The following is a 15667-nucleotide window of genomic DNA, read 5'->3' as shown; positions in this document are numbered from 1 at the left end:
ACGATGATCTCCTTGGTAGAACCATTTCAGATGGGACTTTAAAGCGTTGAATTAAACAACATTAGCATACGGTGCACAAAAACCTCCCAACTTCTCACACTACCATCATTCTGTAGCTTCAACTGCAAAGTGTCGAACGATATCAGAAAACCCTGGACAAAACAAGAAAGTATCCAAATGAAATAAAACAGGCTAGATATGTAAATAACAGGAATTCCCTTTTCATCCGTCTATAAATACAACCCTGATCAACCCAAGCAGTTTGTCTCTAGTATGCAGATGCAACGCCACAAAGACAAATGGTCAAATCTTCAACGCCAGTCCAAACAATACCCTGGCAGTCCCCATTTAATGCTCTAACTGGTTTTATATTCACTTATTTGTGTTGTTTAAAGCCGAACAAACCTAGAAAAAGGCGCTTGTAACCTAGATACTGCTGAGCCTTCGAGCAAAGGAGCATTGTGTCAAGTTCACTAGTTCCGAGCCATAAATGGCGCTCACACCCACACAGACCCTGGAAAATAAAGCAGTAAAAGTCTAATCTGACCGCCGCTTTATATCCCAAGCCTCGCTTCTGATAGCCTTCACGGAACGGGTTAATTTTTAATTTTCTCACATACGATCATCTGAAGTTCAACCCGATCATTCACAAATACGGGACATGACGCTTACTTAGCAGCTTTCACAGTGTGAGTGTGTGTGTGTGTGTGTGTGTGTCACATGCAGCCACAGCTCTCACTCATACACACCATGCAGACTTTCCTGGAAAGCCAGCGAACTTCTGACTAAGAGGCAAACAAATCATTGCCACCCTTCATCTTTATCACCTAAATATAAGCATTTACAACGATATCCGACATTATTTGCCTTTTTTTTTTCACCCAATATCTGGTTGAAGTCTCAGTCTTTATCTAGATAAAAGGAAACCCAGACCACCAATCGGAAGGGATAAACAGCTATTTGAAGTGTCTGCGTCTGTGTTCAGACCATTCTGCGTAAAAATAAACCATTAAAGTGTAAATGAATCATAAACTGCGGACGAAGAAATTACTTTAAATACTATTTTGCAGCTGGTTTGGCTTTTCTACTCATGTTAGAAGCAAATAATTCTCATATAAATGATCTAAAAACCAAATTTCCATGTTTTTTTTTTTACTTAAAATCCACTTCAAGTTTACTCTAACGACTATAAATGACTAATTAATCTACAAACCATTGATGCTCGGCATGTTTGCTCTTTTAAAAGCGAGAGCGGACAACAAACTTCTGATAAAAGTAAAAAAAATAAAAGAAAGAAAGAAAAAGTGTGAGAGGAATCCGTCCCGTGGAAACGCTGCGGCCTGTTTGCCGACAGGCCGGGTCTTATCGGCATGGCCCCCCTTTTGTTCTGGGAAATAACAACCCCACAAAGCGTTTTACATTTCCCTTTTCTGAGAAGAGATTTATGGTAAATGATATTTAATCTAAAAATCCCAACTGCTGCTGTAATAAAGAAAATGAGTAAGTCCTGCATGGAAAAAAAAAAGAAAGAAAAGTGCGCTCTAGTAAGCTCATTTACAGATTACAAAAATGGCACATAAACAGGCTGACAAACATCAGCCAGAGCTCACACACACACACACACACACACACACACACACACACACACACACACACACACACACACACACACACACACACACACACACACGTAAACTGAGGCTTTACTCATGAGGCTGCTGGCGGACTGGAAATAAGTACAAAGCAAAGCTGGGATCACGCTGCTCGTACAGGAATGATGACAATCAATTCGTTCAACTCGACACGATGTGAAGCGTTTGTTTCTTCCGGAGAATTATTATCAGACTGAACATCAAGCTACTTGTCCTGATCTTCTGTCTGCAAATATCTCCGTCTAGAAAGCAAAAAGGAAGACATCAGACAGGTGCCTCAAAGTCAAACTGTTGTTCATTTCTTTCCTTAAACGTCTCCCGCCTCCGTCTCCCGCCTGCCGTCCAACAGGTGTGTCTCTGAGCTGTCACTCAAACTGAAGCCCGCCCCCTCTGATGAACCCCCGTCTGAGGGCCCGACCGACTCCTCGGGGGCTTTTCAACCCGAACTGGGGGAACATCTCCTGCTTCCACACAGAGGATCATGTTTGTTTTATGGAGAGGAGTGCCATCCAAGCAAACCGTGGAGATGAGAGGTAATGGAGACCTGAAGGTAGAAAGAAGTGTGTGTGTTGTGTGTAGACAGGAGCTGGTTGGTTTATCTGTCAGCTGCTGCTTGTCGCCAGCAAACAGGAAACTTTCCTGACGAGGCCGTGTTCACAGCTGCTCCGTGATTTAATCAGTTTGTCTCCTTCTGACAAAATAAGCCTGAAAAAGTTACGATGTAATGATAATAAGGAAGTCTTTACCAGTTTATAGGTGGAAGTTTAAGGCGTTCCCATCGGATGATGTTTGTTGGAAATGTGGGAGATATAAGAAAAACCATAAGAATCCATCAGAATCCCTGTCTGTTTGCTCGGACGGCGACTCTGTTTTGGGAACTGTGACAACAAACACAACCAAAACATAAGCATGTCAGGGATGCTTCGTTGGCGGTTCTGGAAATGTGAAATCACGTGGTCGGATTGTGAAGAACCTAACGAAGGTATTGATAGGAATAGGATCAAACAGAGACCGTACATGAAAGATGGACGGAGCCTCCAACAGTTAAAAGTGAAGCCGATACAGAAGTGCATAAAACTGCAGTTCCCCCTTCATCCACTAGGGGCTGCAAAACAGAGCGAATCCCCATAGACTCCCATGTTGAAAAGACCAACTTCACAGCAGAAATAAACATGTTTACAGCCTGGTTCAAAAATCTATTTTAGGTTCAATAGGTCAGGTTTACCTTCATGACAATTGTGGGGGGAGTGAATTTTTTTCTAACTCACCTGTTTAAAAGTAATTTAATCTTTAAGTTCGGCATACTTAGGGGCGTGTCCTTTTGATTGACAGGTACCCAATCTTCCGCTTCAAGGAAGAAGAATGTAGAACAACCGCAGTTTTTAGCCGGTTAACAACGTGACTTAGCTTTAGCCGCTTACCTCCGTAAGCTGGTTAGCTTCTGTTATCTCAGGGTTAGCTCGGTTAGCTCTTAGCTACAGAAAGTTCGGAGTTCGCTCCAATCATCCACCATGACGCTCACAGCCCCCCTCTCAGCTCCACCTCTTTGCCCATATTTGTATTTTCCGGGTGAGACGACACGCATGCCCCTGCCAAGATGGCGATGGTAGGAACCGCCCACCGAGCTTCAATTCAGCTCTTCAGAAACCTAAAAAAAAAAAAATTTAATAGCTAAGGCAGGTAACATCAATCCGTCTAGTTTCTTTTCACTGATGGTTGGATAAATACCCAAAGTGTGTGTCCCTGCACTGTTCAAAGCAAACCAAAACTGACTTCGTGATATTCAGCGTGGACTACTGACAACGTGTGTTTTCTTATTACAGAAGCATCTATGGACTCAACACGGTCCAAAGTGGAGCTAATCAAGTGGTTGCTGAGCGTGGAAAGCACGGCTTCATTTCATGAATCCGCCTCGGGAGCAGCGTGAGAGTGAACTTTTCACACAGACTGCACAGAATCTGCAGGCAGACTAATTTGACTGTTGTGACAGCTTATAACCGGCGTATTAATAAAAATGAATAAATGATTCATGGTTATAAGGAACCCTGAACGCCACATGCGCCTGTCATCAGCATGCAACTCAAAGGATCATTCATGTGTTCGTGATAGAAACAGATTTGGGAGCAAAGCAAGCTGCCACCCAGACGGCATCCCTTTCAGGGAACAACTTGCTTATTTCAGCAAGGCGATGCCAAGCCTCCCAACAGCACGGCTGTTTGCAGGGCAGCTGGGAAAACATTTCACCTCTGAAAAACTGCTGTTTCTGCATTCACGTCCTTAAAGCTCACAGAGTTGTTATAAGAGGAGGTGATGCAACGCAGTCGTAAACCTGCTCCTGCATGACGTCTCTGAAACCAGCTGGAATCAAATCAGAGAAAGTGTTTCTTTACTTGTTATTGCTGGCGTGTGTTCGTGGCATAGACGGCATATAAAAGATGGACGGAGCCTCCGGCGGTTAAAAGTGAAGCCTTTGCGGAAAGTGCACAAAACTGCAGTTCCCCCTTCATCCACTAGGGGCTGCAAAACAGCGCAAATCCCCATAGACTCCCATGTTAAAAAGACCAACTTCACAGCAGAAATAAACATGTTTACAGCAGAAATAAACACGTTTACAGCCGAAATAAACATGTTAACAGCCTGGTTCAAAAACCCATTTTTGGCTGAGTGATTTTTTTTCTAACACGCCCGTTTAAAAGTAATTTAATCTCGAAGTTTGGCATATTTAGGGGCGTGTCCTTTTGATTGACAGGTACCCGATCTCCCGCTTCAAGTAAGAAGAACGTAGAACAACCGCGGTTTTTAGCCGGTTAACGTGACTTAGCTTTAGCCCGCTTACCTCCGTTAGCTGGTTAGCTCCTGTTATCGCCAGGTTAGCTCGGTTAGCTTTTAGCTACATAAAGCTCGGAGTTCGCTTGATGTCAATCATCCACCATGACGCTCACAGCCCCCCCTCTCAGCTCCACCTCTTTTCCCATATTTGTATTTTACGGGCAAGACGACACGCATGCCCCTGCCAAGATGGCGATGGTAGGAACCGCCCACCGAGCTTCAATTCAGCTCTTCAGAAACCTACGGGTGACGTTGCGGAAGCTCTGCCCATCTTTTTATATACAGTCTATGATTAGTGAAGATCGCTGCGACATTCAGAAGATAATAAAAGCCGAACTGTCTAACCGCTGAGCCACCATAGTCTGAGGTAGATCTAACCAACTGATGCGCTCGCCCCTACCATGGAACAAGGATATATACAGCTTTATTAGCACGTGCAAGGTATCTGCTCTATATACTGTGTGGTGCGTTCAGGTGTGCAAGCAATGGAGATGTTGGGAGCGTTGAGGACGCTGGCTGAGGCTGCAGCTCCCTCCAAATCCCTTGAGGCTCCATGGTTGCCTCAGCTGTGATATTTATACTGCACACACTCCCAGGTGTACAAAGTAAACATGGTCGCCGCTGTCAGGTACCACAGCGACCAGGGCAGGAGGCGAGGCTTTTCATCTGCCAGCTGCTTACAGAATAATTCATCACCTTTGCTAAAACGCAAGCCAACGCTTCTAAACTGAGCTTGATTAGGTGTCAAAGACTAAAGCAGACTCTTAATGAGATGATCTTATGGACTTTCCCTCTCACACTCCGGCGCTCATTCATATTGAATTAAGTCCATTACCAGTCATAAAACCAGATTAAAATGTTTTATTGGGTTTTAGTGAGCCTCGATCTGTCTCTTCTGCTAATCAAAATGTTCGCATTCATCAACACGGCAGATGAAACGCCAGACAGATTTGCCCTGGTGTGACTGAACCGAGGAGCTAAATTCTCATTACTCCACCAGTGACAGTGACAAATTCTGTTGGAGATTCCCGGCGTGCTTCAGCTGCACGCTGACGACGATGCAGAGAAATGCTTCACTGCAGTCGGCCAACATCCTAAAACGTAAGTATTTGCAATATACTTTGGGAAAAATTCAATATCAACGAAACGCAGTAACCATCTGTTTGTATTTCCTGGAAAACTGTAAATAGGAAATAAAATATCAAAACTGAGGAAGATTTCTGCACATGGTGCTGTTGACGAAGCTCTTACCTTGGTGACTGTGCGATGTCATGGCTGACAGGTCAGTCTGGTGGGTGTCCACGCCGCACAACGAGCACGCACCTGGTACAGTATGGGTGTGTTTGGCAGAATAAAAGGGAGTGGATGTGTCCAGGTGCAGGTGTAATTTACGAGTTATCCTGCCAAAACTGTGGAAGTCTGTAACCTCAGGTGTGTAAGAGTGCTCGGGTTGATCCAACACTCTGCAGGTTCATACGGGAAACAGGTAGCAGACGTCCAGCAGCAGCCAATCTCCATTAGCCTAATGGTTTGGCTTCTCCGATTAGCACCAATACCAACCTGCAAGGCGAAACAGAAGGTGTTACTGTTTTAAAAGTTACAGCTTCTAATAAAACACCCGGAGATTTAGACCGTTACAGATGGATTTACAGATCTTAAATCTGAGAAAATGGCTATTTTTACATCACCTCAGCACAAAATGAGATATAAGAACTGGTATCAGGAGCTAAAAATCGCAACATAAGCACAAGTTAGACGTCTGAAACGTTTTCTTTTCATTCATGGTTTTGATCTTTCAACGACAGAAGACTGAAGAAGTCAGCTTAGTGTGTAAAATGCTGAGAAGTCCATGTAGTCCGATATCTAATAACCTCATTCTTAAAAAAAAAAAAAAAAAAAAAAAAGAATTATTAATCCATCATCTAAACTCATTTTCTTTGTTGTTTCATTTTGCAAACTTTGGTTTAGAATTCATGACGTTTGGTGCAAAAGCGAAGCAGGAAAACTCATGATGCAACCGTCCTTCAAGCCTTAGAATATGGCTGCTAAAGAGGTTGTTTTACTGCAGGAACTTTGCATAGTTCTCCTAACTACTGGATCGAGCATCGCTTGTTATTTGCGGCGACACTGCATGAACTGCAGCCGATAAATAAACCTTTACGCAGAGAAGCTGCTCTGTGATTGGTTGAATCAAAGTTCTGACCCAGGGGTGTCAAACTCTAGTCCTAAAGGGCCGGTATCCGGCAGGTTTTTGTTGTTTCCCTCTACCAACACAGCTGATTCAAACCAAATGGATCCAGCAGCTTCTTGTCAACCAATTTTTGAATTTTGATCAGGTCTGTTGGAGGATGGAAACCATAAACCTGCAGGATAGCGGCCCTACAGGACTGGAGTTTGACACCTGTGAGCCGTAAACAACCGTATGATGTTCACTTCACAAGCTTAAAATTGGAAGCAACCATAAAAAACTGGTTTTAAGAAATGAAATATGAACAAAGAGCGAGGACGAACAACAACTCCTCTGCTGGCCACGTGAGACATAACCATTAAATGTGTTGTTCTTTGCTGGGCTCCCTTACGATGGACAAACCAATTCTTTTAGGTGCTCATCTATGTGAGAACCACTTTCTGAGCTCCAAACGAAAAGGTGAAGCTCTGGAAAACCAATGGGTGGAGCCAAGTGGAGGAACTGGTTCCAGTTCTCAAACTGTGTAAACCAGTATCAGAATATACATAACAGTATTTCCATGTCTACAATAATCTTACAGCTTTCTGTTTGTCACTGTTGACGATTCGGTTCCATTACTTGGTTACTAAATGGTAGAAAGCTGTTGCCATGGTAATCCAAGACCACAGACTGCAAAAAGCTGTAAACCAACCAGGCGATAAATTGCTCGCCCTGCACATATTTTTTTTTTTTTAACCTTGGTGCTCAAAAAATTTCAAGCAGAAACAGGCAAAGCGGTCCTGTTACTCTCATCAATATGAATTTCACTCAACAGGCAACGTTGATTCCTTCATAGATTTACAATCAGCCTTCTTTCTTTTTGTTTTTAGGGGTTTGTGACTGGACGTCGTGTTGGTTCCGCTAATAAACGGTCGCACTTCTCTTTGGGTTTTTTTGGGAGCAGGCTAAATTTTTTGCACCCAAAGCATAACTGTCAGATATAATCACAGCTCGGGCCTAAAGCACCCAGTCAGTTACAGCCCTGCAAATAGAGGGGGGCAAAACTGCCAGGGGCGAGGTTGGTGTGTGTTGGAGGGGATAGCGTGCATGTTCACGCCCTTGTGTGTGTTGGCTGAGGTCTCAAAGGTTCTTTGAAGCCGGATAGATGCACATGTGTGTGTGTGTGTGCATTAAAGAGAAGGGGAAGGGGGGGTCAAGACAAGAGGGACAGACAGTGCAGCCGCAGGACAAATTGCCCCCCGAAAAAGTCGGTCACTGCACAGGGATAGAAAAGCAGAGTAAGGAAGGGAGGGGAGCTCCAAATGTGTGTGTCATGGGGGGTAGCTGCCACTCCGAGGGGTTCCCGCAACACCGATCCTCCCAGGGCATCTCATCTGTCTCGGGAGGGGCATTCATCTGAGTGTCCAATGCTATTGTCCCTAAAATGATTTGGCTTGATGCAGGGTGACAGAACTGGGGAGACGTGCCCTGGAGCCCAATATAAAGAAATCAGAAAACTGGGAAGCAGTTTGACGGAGCAAAATTACACCAATATTACAGAAAGGCGTCCATTACAATCAAATAACTGGATGACTTTGATTCATCATGACACTATGATGAAGTGCCTGTCCTATAAATAAAGGGGTCCGCTTGTTGCCCAAACACAAACATCACAAACCTTCTAACAAATATTTACCAACAAACCCCATCGCATGTGGTAAGCCACACTTTAAAACAGTCCTGACGTGTTGTTTTGGTGCTGCTTTAACATCTCCACCAGCCTGTACGCCCCCATTCACAAAAAAACAGAATATTGACGCATGCAGAGCATTACCACCGCCCATCCCGAACCATTCACACACACTCACACAGGCCTGGACCTTTGTTTCACGCATTTATTTTCTTTAAACAACACGACTAAAAGGCGTTAGAGAAGTGTTGCCACAGTCTATAAAGCCTAAAGCTCGACTGTGCTCTATAAATAGTTCAGCAACAAACAATCGGCGTGATAAACACCGCCCGTCCAATTTCCCCCCTACACACTTCCCGCCCGCAACAGTGGAACAAACCCCGCATGGAAAAATCGTAGTTAAATCTCATTTAAAAGACCTGAAATTATTCCTACCGTGTTCAGACAGAAACGCAGCCTTTTAAACGTAACCTGGAAAGCGAAAGCGAAGCGGAGCGGCGTGGAAAGTTGAGCCGGACATTGTTTTGATGAACATATCTGTGCGTCGCATCCCCGCCTGAACCATCAGCAACACATTGATCCGGAGCGGACCCAAACGCACCAGCAGCTCACCTACACGGGCCAACAGGAGACAAATCCTGCCAACATGTGTCCCACATAGGGGTTATATCGCTCCCATGTTAGGTCTCCGGGGTTTTTCTCAGCTCAGAGGGGGGGTGTTACGGAAAAAATTCATCTCCTGACAGATTCCGCCATACTGGATTTTTGTTCCAGCTCCAGCGTCACATGGAGCGGACCCTGCATTAACCAGAGGCGGGGTCAGCCGGATGGAAATGTGATCATCTGCTTGTATTCGGCTGATATGTGTGTACTTACCTGGTTGTTTGGATGAATCGTGTCGAAAATAGCTCTGTCACCGATCAGGAAAGCGTCTCTGGGCGTGTCCTGGGTTGTAATATTCCTGCATGCAGTCTGTCAGCGACTCAATACTTTGTTTTAAACAACTTTTTCCTGTCCAGAATCTGGAATTCTAACCCATATGCAACCATTTATCTTAGTTTGTAATCACTTTTTGCATTTCACAGCGAAATTTTACTCCATATTTTTTTTATATTGTCTAATCAGGGCAGGACTAAAAGTGCACAGGTCCCTGGGCCCACAGTGTTCCAGGGCCCCCCTTCCCCACCACAACATTGGGTACGGTTATATGTTTTTTCTTAATTAATTAATTAAATTCTGTTACGAGTTTACATGAAAATAATAATTCAGGATGAACATCAACATGAAACACATCCTCACTCAATTCCTCTTTATAGCAGCGGTTTGGGAAGGGTTCTGATTGGACAGAGACGTATGACGTATACCAGAAATATACAAAGTTAGCTCCCTGTTTCTTTTCAGTCGTAACTTGTAAAAACTACATAATAAGTACCAGTTTTCTATATTTTTTTTTTATAAATGTAGCATACTACTTCACTTTTTGCAGCAACTGAGAAGGCAAAGAAAGATAGACAAGAAATAGTACAGAACACGAGAGGCAAAACAACGCGCGTCATCGGGACAGGACAAGGTAACGAGCATGCTCAGAACAACCGGAATTAACTTAGAGCGGAATGAAGGTTTACATGACAGAGAAATTAAATAGTTCGGAATTAAAATGCGAATAAACCAGACACTTACATGAAATTAAGTTTAATTCCGAATAAAAATTACCATTAGGAATTTAGTGTTTACATGGTCGTTTTTCAGCATTTTAAAGCGGACTTAACTTTTATTTGGAATTAAACAGGAATTGAAACTCCCATGTAAACGCACGGATTGTGAAAATTGTAAATGATACACTACAAAACGACATTTCTATTATCTCTCAGCCAGTGGTGCCAATAGCAATACACTAGACACTGTGGTGGAACTATGTGGCTTTTATGTACATTTTGTTTTATGTCCAAACTGCTGGTGTTTGCCCAACGTGGGCATGGGCCCCTTGGCCCGCGCTCATAATGCCCATTGGATAATCTGCCCTTTCGTCTAATTCAGTGTTTTTCAACCTTTTTCAAGCCAAGGTATACTTTTTCCACTCACAAAATCACACCACAAACCAACTTTAAAAAAGAAAAAAAAAAAAAAAAAAAAAAAAAGCCTATACAAATAATATAAATCAGAAAAAAACAAAAGAAAAAGTAATTTTATGACCTTTCACAGGCCTGGGTCTGTTGGATGGACACAAAGCGACTTTTTAGACCAGAGGTGTCCAGCTCCGGTCCTCGAGGGCCAGAATCCTGCAGGTTTTCTATGTATCCCTGCTCAGACACACCTGATTCAAATTAATAAGTAGTAGAGCTTAATCAGTTGTGCACGTCATTGGCTGTTTGATCCATTTAGTGGAAGCTAGATGTGTTGGAACAGGAATACATGGGAAACCTGCAGGACAGCGGCCCTCGAGGACCGACTTTGGACACCCCTGTTTTAGACAAATTTGGTGAAATTGGATCATTTTTCATGGCACACCTGATGATCTCTCACGGCACAGGACAGTGGTTGAAAAACACTGGTCTAATTAAATTGTACCATATCATCCAGTTTGCAATCTATCAATGGCGAACTAACACATTTATAGCATTTTTAATCTTAATGACAACCATATAATATGATTACACAAATCATTTATGTGCCTTTGCTGCTTTCTGAGAGTGATTGCTGCCCTTTTAACTTGCAATATGTTTATTCGTTGTTCAAGCATAACTTGAAGTTATTACTGTTCAAATTGTCTCTTAAAGTTGGGATGTTGTGTAAAATGTAAATAAAAATATAAGATTTGCACATCTGAAATAATGAGAAATGAAGTTTTCTTTCAAAATATGTCTTTTGGAGTTTGGGATTTTATGGAAAGGTAACATCCATCCATTTCTGCTGCTGGGATCTGAAAATAGGAGCTGCCCTCTCCCAAACTACATTTGTTAGCTCGTCCAGGGGGGATCCCAAGGCGCTCCCAGGGATGTAGTCCCTCCAGTATGTTCAGGGTCTTCCCCAGGTCTCATCCCAATGGGACACCTCACCAGGGAAGCATCCAGGAGGCATCCTATCCAGATGCCCTAACCCACCTCATCATGTTTCTCTCCATGTGTACTCTGACCCCCTTCTGAATGACGGAGCTTCTCACCATCACTGAGGGAGAGCCTGGACACCCAGTGGAGGAAACTAACCTTAGCTGCTTCTATTCCCAACCTTGTTCTTTTCGTCATAGCTCTTGACCACAGGGGAGAGCAGGAACTTAGACTGACCGGTAAGTTGTGAGCTTTGCCTTTAGGCTCTGCTTCCTCTTCACTGTGACCGACCGATGCAGAGTTCACCTGCAGATGCTGTTCCCATCTCCTGTTCCATCCACCCCTTGCTCATCTGGCTGCAGATCGCTCCAGGGAAATCTGGAGATCACAGCCTGATGAAGCCAACAGAACAATGCAAATAGTTTTTGTAATTCGTCATCCATGAAACAATTCAGAGATTTTAAATGAATCTCTGTATACTAAGGTTAGTATCTATGTAAAGTGGAACTATACACTCTGCTTTGTGAGTAACTTTAACAAGTGCAACATTTGGAAAAAGGCTGAGAAGAGAGGGAACATGTCTGACAGTCTAAGGACATTCATTGACATGGTCAATTGATCAGGTATTGGACTTATTTGACCAGATCCAAAGTGCCTAATTGGACAAGAATGACATTCAACATCCTTCTTCTAATACAAAAACTGAGTGATCAGTTTGACAGACAGCTTCCAAAGACATGGAAATAATCACATATAGTAAATTATATGTTTAAAATCGACTCAGTAAATGCATTTTGTTCTCTGAGAAGTGAAAACTGGGAGCAGTATTTCAATATTCATCTCATATGGAACCTACATCTAGTGTCAGTGTCCGTACTCTGGACATTTAGGGTCCGTTAAGTACAATATTGGGGTGTACTGGTTAGCATAAATCCAAAAAAGGCAACATTGTATTGCAGACTTTGGGTAGTTTGATGAATCAGATGGTTTGAGTGAAGAGATTTCAGCATCTGCAGTGTGGAAGGAAAAACTCCTGTCAAAGCATTGGTTACATTTACGTCCGATTTAACAGTGAAAAACTAAAGGTGATGGTTGAGAAATTTCTGGTTGCTGCATTCACACCTAAACATCAAAATTCAAATGTTTAGAAAATCCTTAAAATAAGACAAAGAATTTCTGTAAATTTAAGTTGGACTGAGGTGAAATTTTATCTTAAAATCACAGAAAAAAAGGGACAATCTAGATTTTTATTAACCCACAACACAAAAGTAGCAAAAGCATCTCTGGTGGCAAAAGAGCACATTTCTTAAGGTGCCAGATAAAAACCTTGTTTTTTTGTTTTCTTTTAAAGAATATCTCATTTATTTAATGAAAGTGCAAAAAACAAAGTTATTGTAGCTGTGATGCTCGGAAGTAAGAAGCTAAACTAACCTACCTGCAGTGAAACAGTCACTTATTTAGAGAATTTGGTGAATTTTACCCAAAAATAGGAACAAAGCAGACACTGTCCAACTCTGCATGAAGCAAAACTGGAAAAACACCTTCCTTTCCAAACTGGAGCAACCTTTCTCCTCAGTTCTACACAACTTTTCTAAACGTTTGCAGGTCTCTGAAAGCAATGGCAGAGGAAGCTGAGGTTGGGAGGACAGAAAACTCCCTCTGACCAACAAAATCTATCTGTTCCTGCGTTTCTACCAGCCTTTCTGTTGCTCAGCTCTTTCCGTCACCAACAGCTGCAAATTTAAACAAATATTTTTATCCATTATTCCCAGATTTTCACCATGAAACGTCCTCCAGTTGCCGCCAGCTCTAATGCAATGTGTCTTTATTTCCATTACTTTAGATTTGATTTGCATCTCAGCTGCCACCCACTGGCAAATCTGCAAACACCACTGCCTGTTTCAGCTGACTAGATTATTGTAATATGCTAACCAGTCTCTGTACATCTGCAGGCAGAGACAGCGTTATTATTCACCAAATGCTGGTAGACTACACAGCGGCGCTGGGAATTAAGTCTGCTCTCGTATCCCCAGGCTCCTCTGACAGCTCTCTAAGGTTCAGAGAAAAATTTGGAAAGATTAGTTTCTGGGTCTGATGGACAGGAGAGCAGAAATGTGATAAAAAAAATTAAAAAAAATTAATGCTGAGTTTTGGAGCAGGCTGTAATTGAGACAAATAGTTTGATGAACAGAATTACATCGTTGCAACGACATTGTAAAAAGAGTCAAGAGACAAATAAATAAATATTATCTTGCTGCTAAAATAAAAATGTGGTGGAAACAGGAAAAAAATAACCAATAAAATGACTGTACAATCCCATAATACATAGAGTGGATGCTTTGACTTTTACGCAATATCTTTTGTTTTTACTTCAGCTTTTTAACATTTACTGAAGAAGATTATTAGAGATCATTAGTATACATATGACAAATCCATCCCCAGGACCGCCTCTCTAATGTTTTGGTCACTTTTGAATGCTGGCGGTGATTTCGCTCCAGTGGTATCATGAGACGGAGTCTACAACCCACACAAGTTGGCCCTGGGTTCCTCCTAATGCAAGACAATGCTAGACCTCATGTGGCTGGAGTGTGTCAGCAGTTCCTGCAACACGAAGGCATTGATGTTATAGACTGGTCCGCCGGTTCCCCAGACCTGAAACCATTTGAGCACATCTGGGACATCATGTCTCGCTCCATCCACCAACGCCAAGTTGCACCACAGACTGTCCAGGAGTTGGCGGATGCTTTAGTCCAGGTCTGGGAGGAGATCCCTCAGGAGAACATCCACCGCCTCATCAGGAGCATGCCCAGGCGTTGTAGGGAGGTCATACAGGCACGCGGGGGCCACACACACTACTGAGCCTCATTTTGACTTGTTTAAAGGACATTACATCAAAGTTGGATCAGCCTGTAGTGTGTTTTTCCACTTTCATTTGGAGTAGAACTCCAAATCCAGACCTCCATGGGTTGATAATTTTTGTGTGATTTTGTTTTCAGCAAATTCAACAAAAAAAATACATTAAAAAAAAAAAAAAAAAAAAAAAAAAAATATATATATATATATTCATTCATTTTCTGAATCCAATTCAGGGTCGCGGGGAAGCTGGAGCCTATCCCAGGTGGCTTTGGGCGACAGGCAGGGTATGCCCTGGACAGCTCGCCAGTCCATCGCAGGGCCACACAGAATTAAATATATATATATATATATATATATATATATATATATATATATATATATATATATATATATATATATATATATATATATATATATGATTAATATATTATATACATATATATATATATATTTATATATATATATATGTATATAATATATTAATCATGCTACATATATGTGTGTATATATATATATATATATATATATATATATATATATATATATATATATATATATATATATATATATATATATATATATATATATATATATATATGATTTATATACATGATGAACATCAATATTATAATCAGACACTACAATCATGCTACTATTTCTTGATGAATTCAGAACTAGTTTATTTGCTTTAACCCATTCAGAAACTCCCTTTATTTCCTTTTTTATGACAGTTTCTAATTCATTCTTAGTGTGTGCTGACGTTGTATATTGTGGATACGTTTACATACATTACTGTGTCACTTTCATCTAACATCTACAGTAAATCATTTGTAAAAAATAGTGAATAAAAACGGACCAAGACAACTCCCTTGGGGTACTCCAAGTGACATTAATTGATTTCTGTTTAGCTGCCATTAAAATACACACTTTGTAGTCAATTCAATTCAACTTTATTTATATAGCGTCAAATCACGGCAATGCCATCTCAAGACGCTTTACGGACAGAGAAGAAAACATAATGAAGGCCAAATCATAATAGCCTATATAAGGAAACCAACAGATTGAGTTGAGTCCAACTCAATCTCCCATCCTGAGCAAGCACACTGGCGACAGTGGGAAGGAAAAAACTCCCTTTTAACAGGAAGGAAACCTCCGGCAGAACCCGGCTCAGGACAGGCAGCCATCTGCCTCTGCTGTGTGGGGGGAAGAGGACAGAAAGACAACAGACAACAGGAACTGCTACTCCCGGCCAGGGAGACCTGCTGAGACAGGAGACATACATGTTAATGATGCAACACTGTTATTGGGGGGGGGGGGGGGACTAAAAGAGAGAAATAAAGAGAAAGAGAAAGAAGCTCAGTGTATCAGGAAATGTCCCTCAGCAGTCTAAACCTATAGCAGCATAACTAAGGGATGCTAACCATCCCTA

At 42.0% G+C, this 15667-nt stretch overlaps 1 protein-coding gene across 1 annotated transcript in view; it reads right to left on the bottom strand.

The window, feature by feature from the left end:
- Window positions 1-5889, bottom strand: part of LOC306773751 (histone deacetylase 4-like) — an 82971-nt gene extending 77082 nt beyond the window's left edge. Inside the window, exon 1 of the mRNA XM_079263650.1 lies at window positions 5733-5889. Coding sequence (XP_079119776.1) covers window positions 5733-5754 — 22 coding nt within the window. The 5' untranslated portion in view covers window positions 5755-5889. The remainder of the gene's footprint in view (window positions 1-5732) is intronic.
- Between the last annotated feature and the right edge of the window lie 9778 nt (window positions 5890-15667).

This window comes from Telmatherina bonti, assembly GCF_933228915.1.
Source record: "Telmatherina bonti genome assembly, chromosome: 24".
Lineage (NCBI taxonomy): Eukaryota > Metazoa > Chordata > Actinopteri > Atheriniformes > Telmatherinidae > Telmatherina > Telmatherina bonti.
Note: the sequence above shows the minus strand (reverse complement) of the source record. Positions and strands in the feature narration are given on the sequence as shown.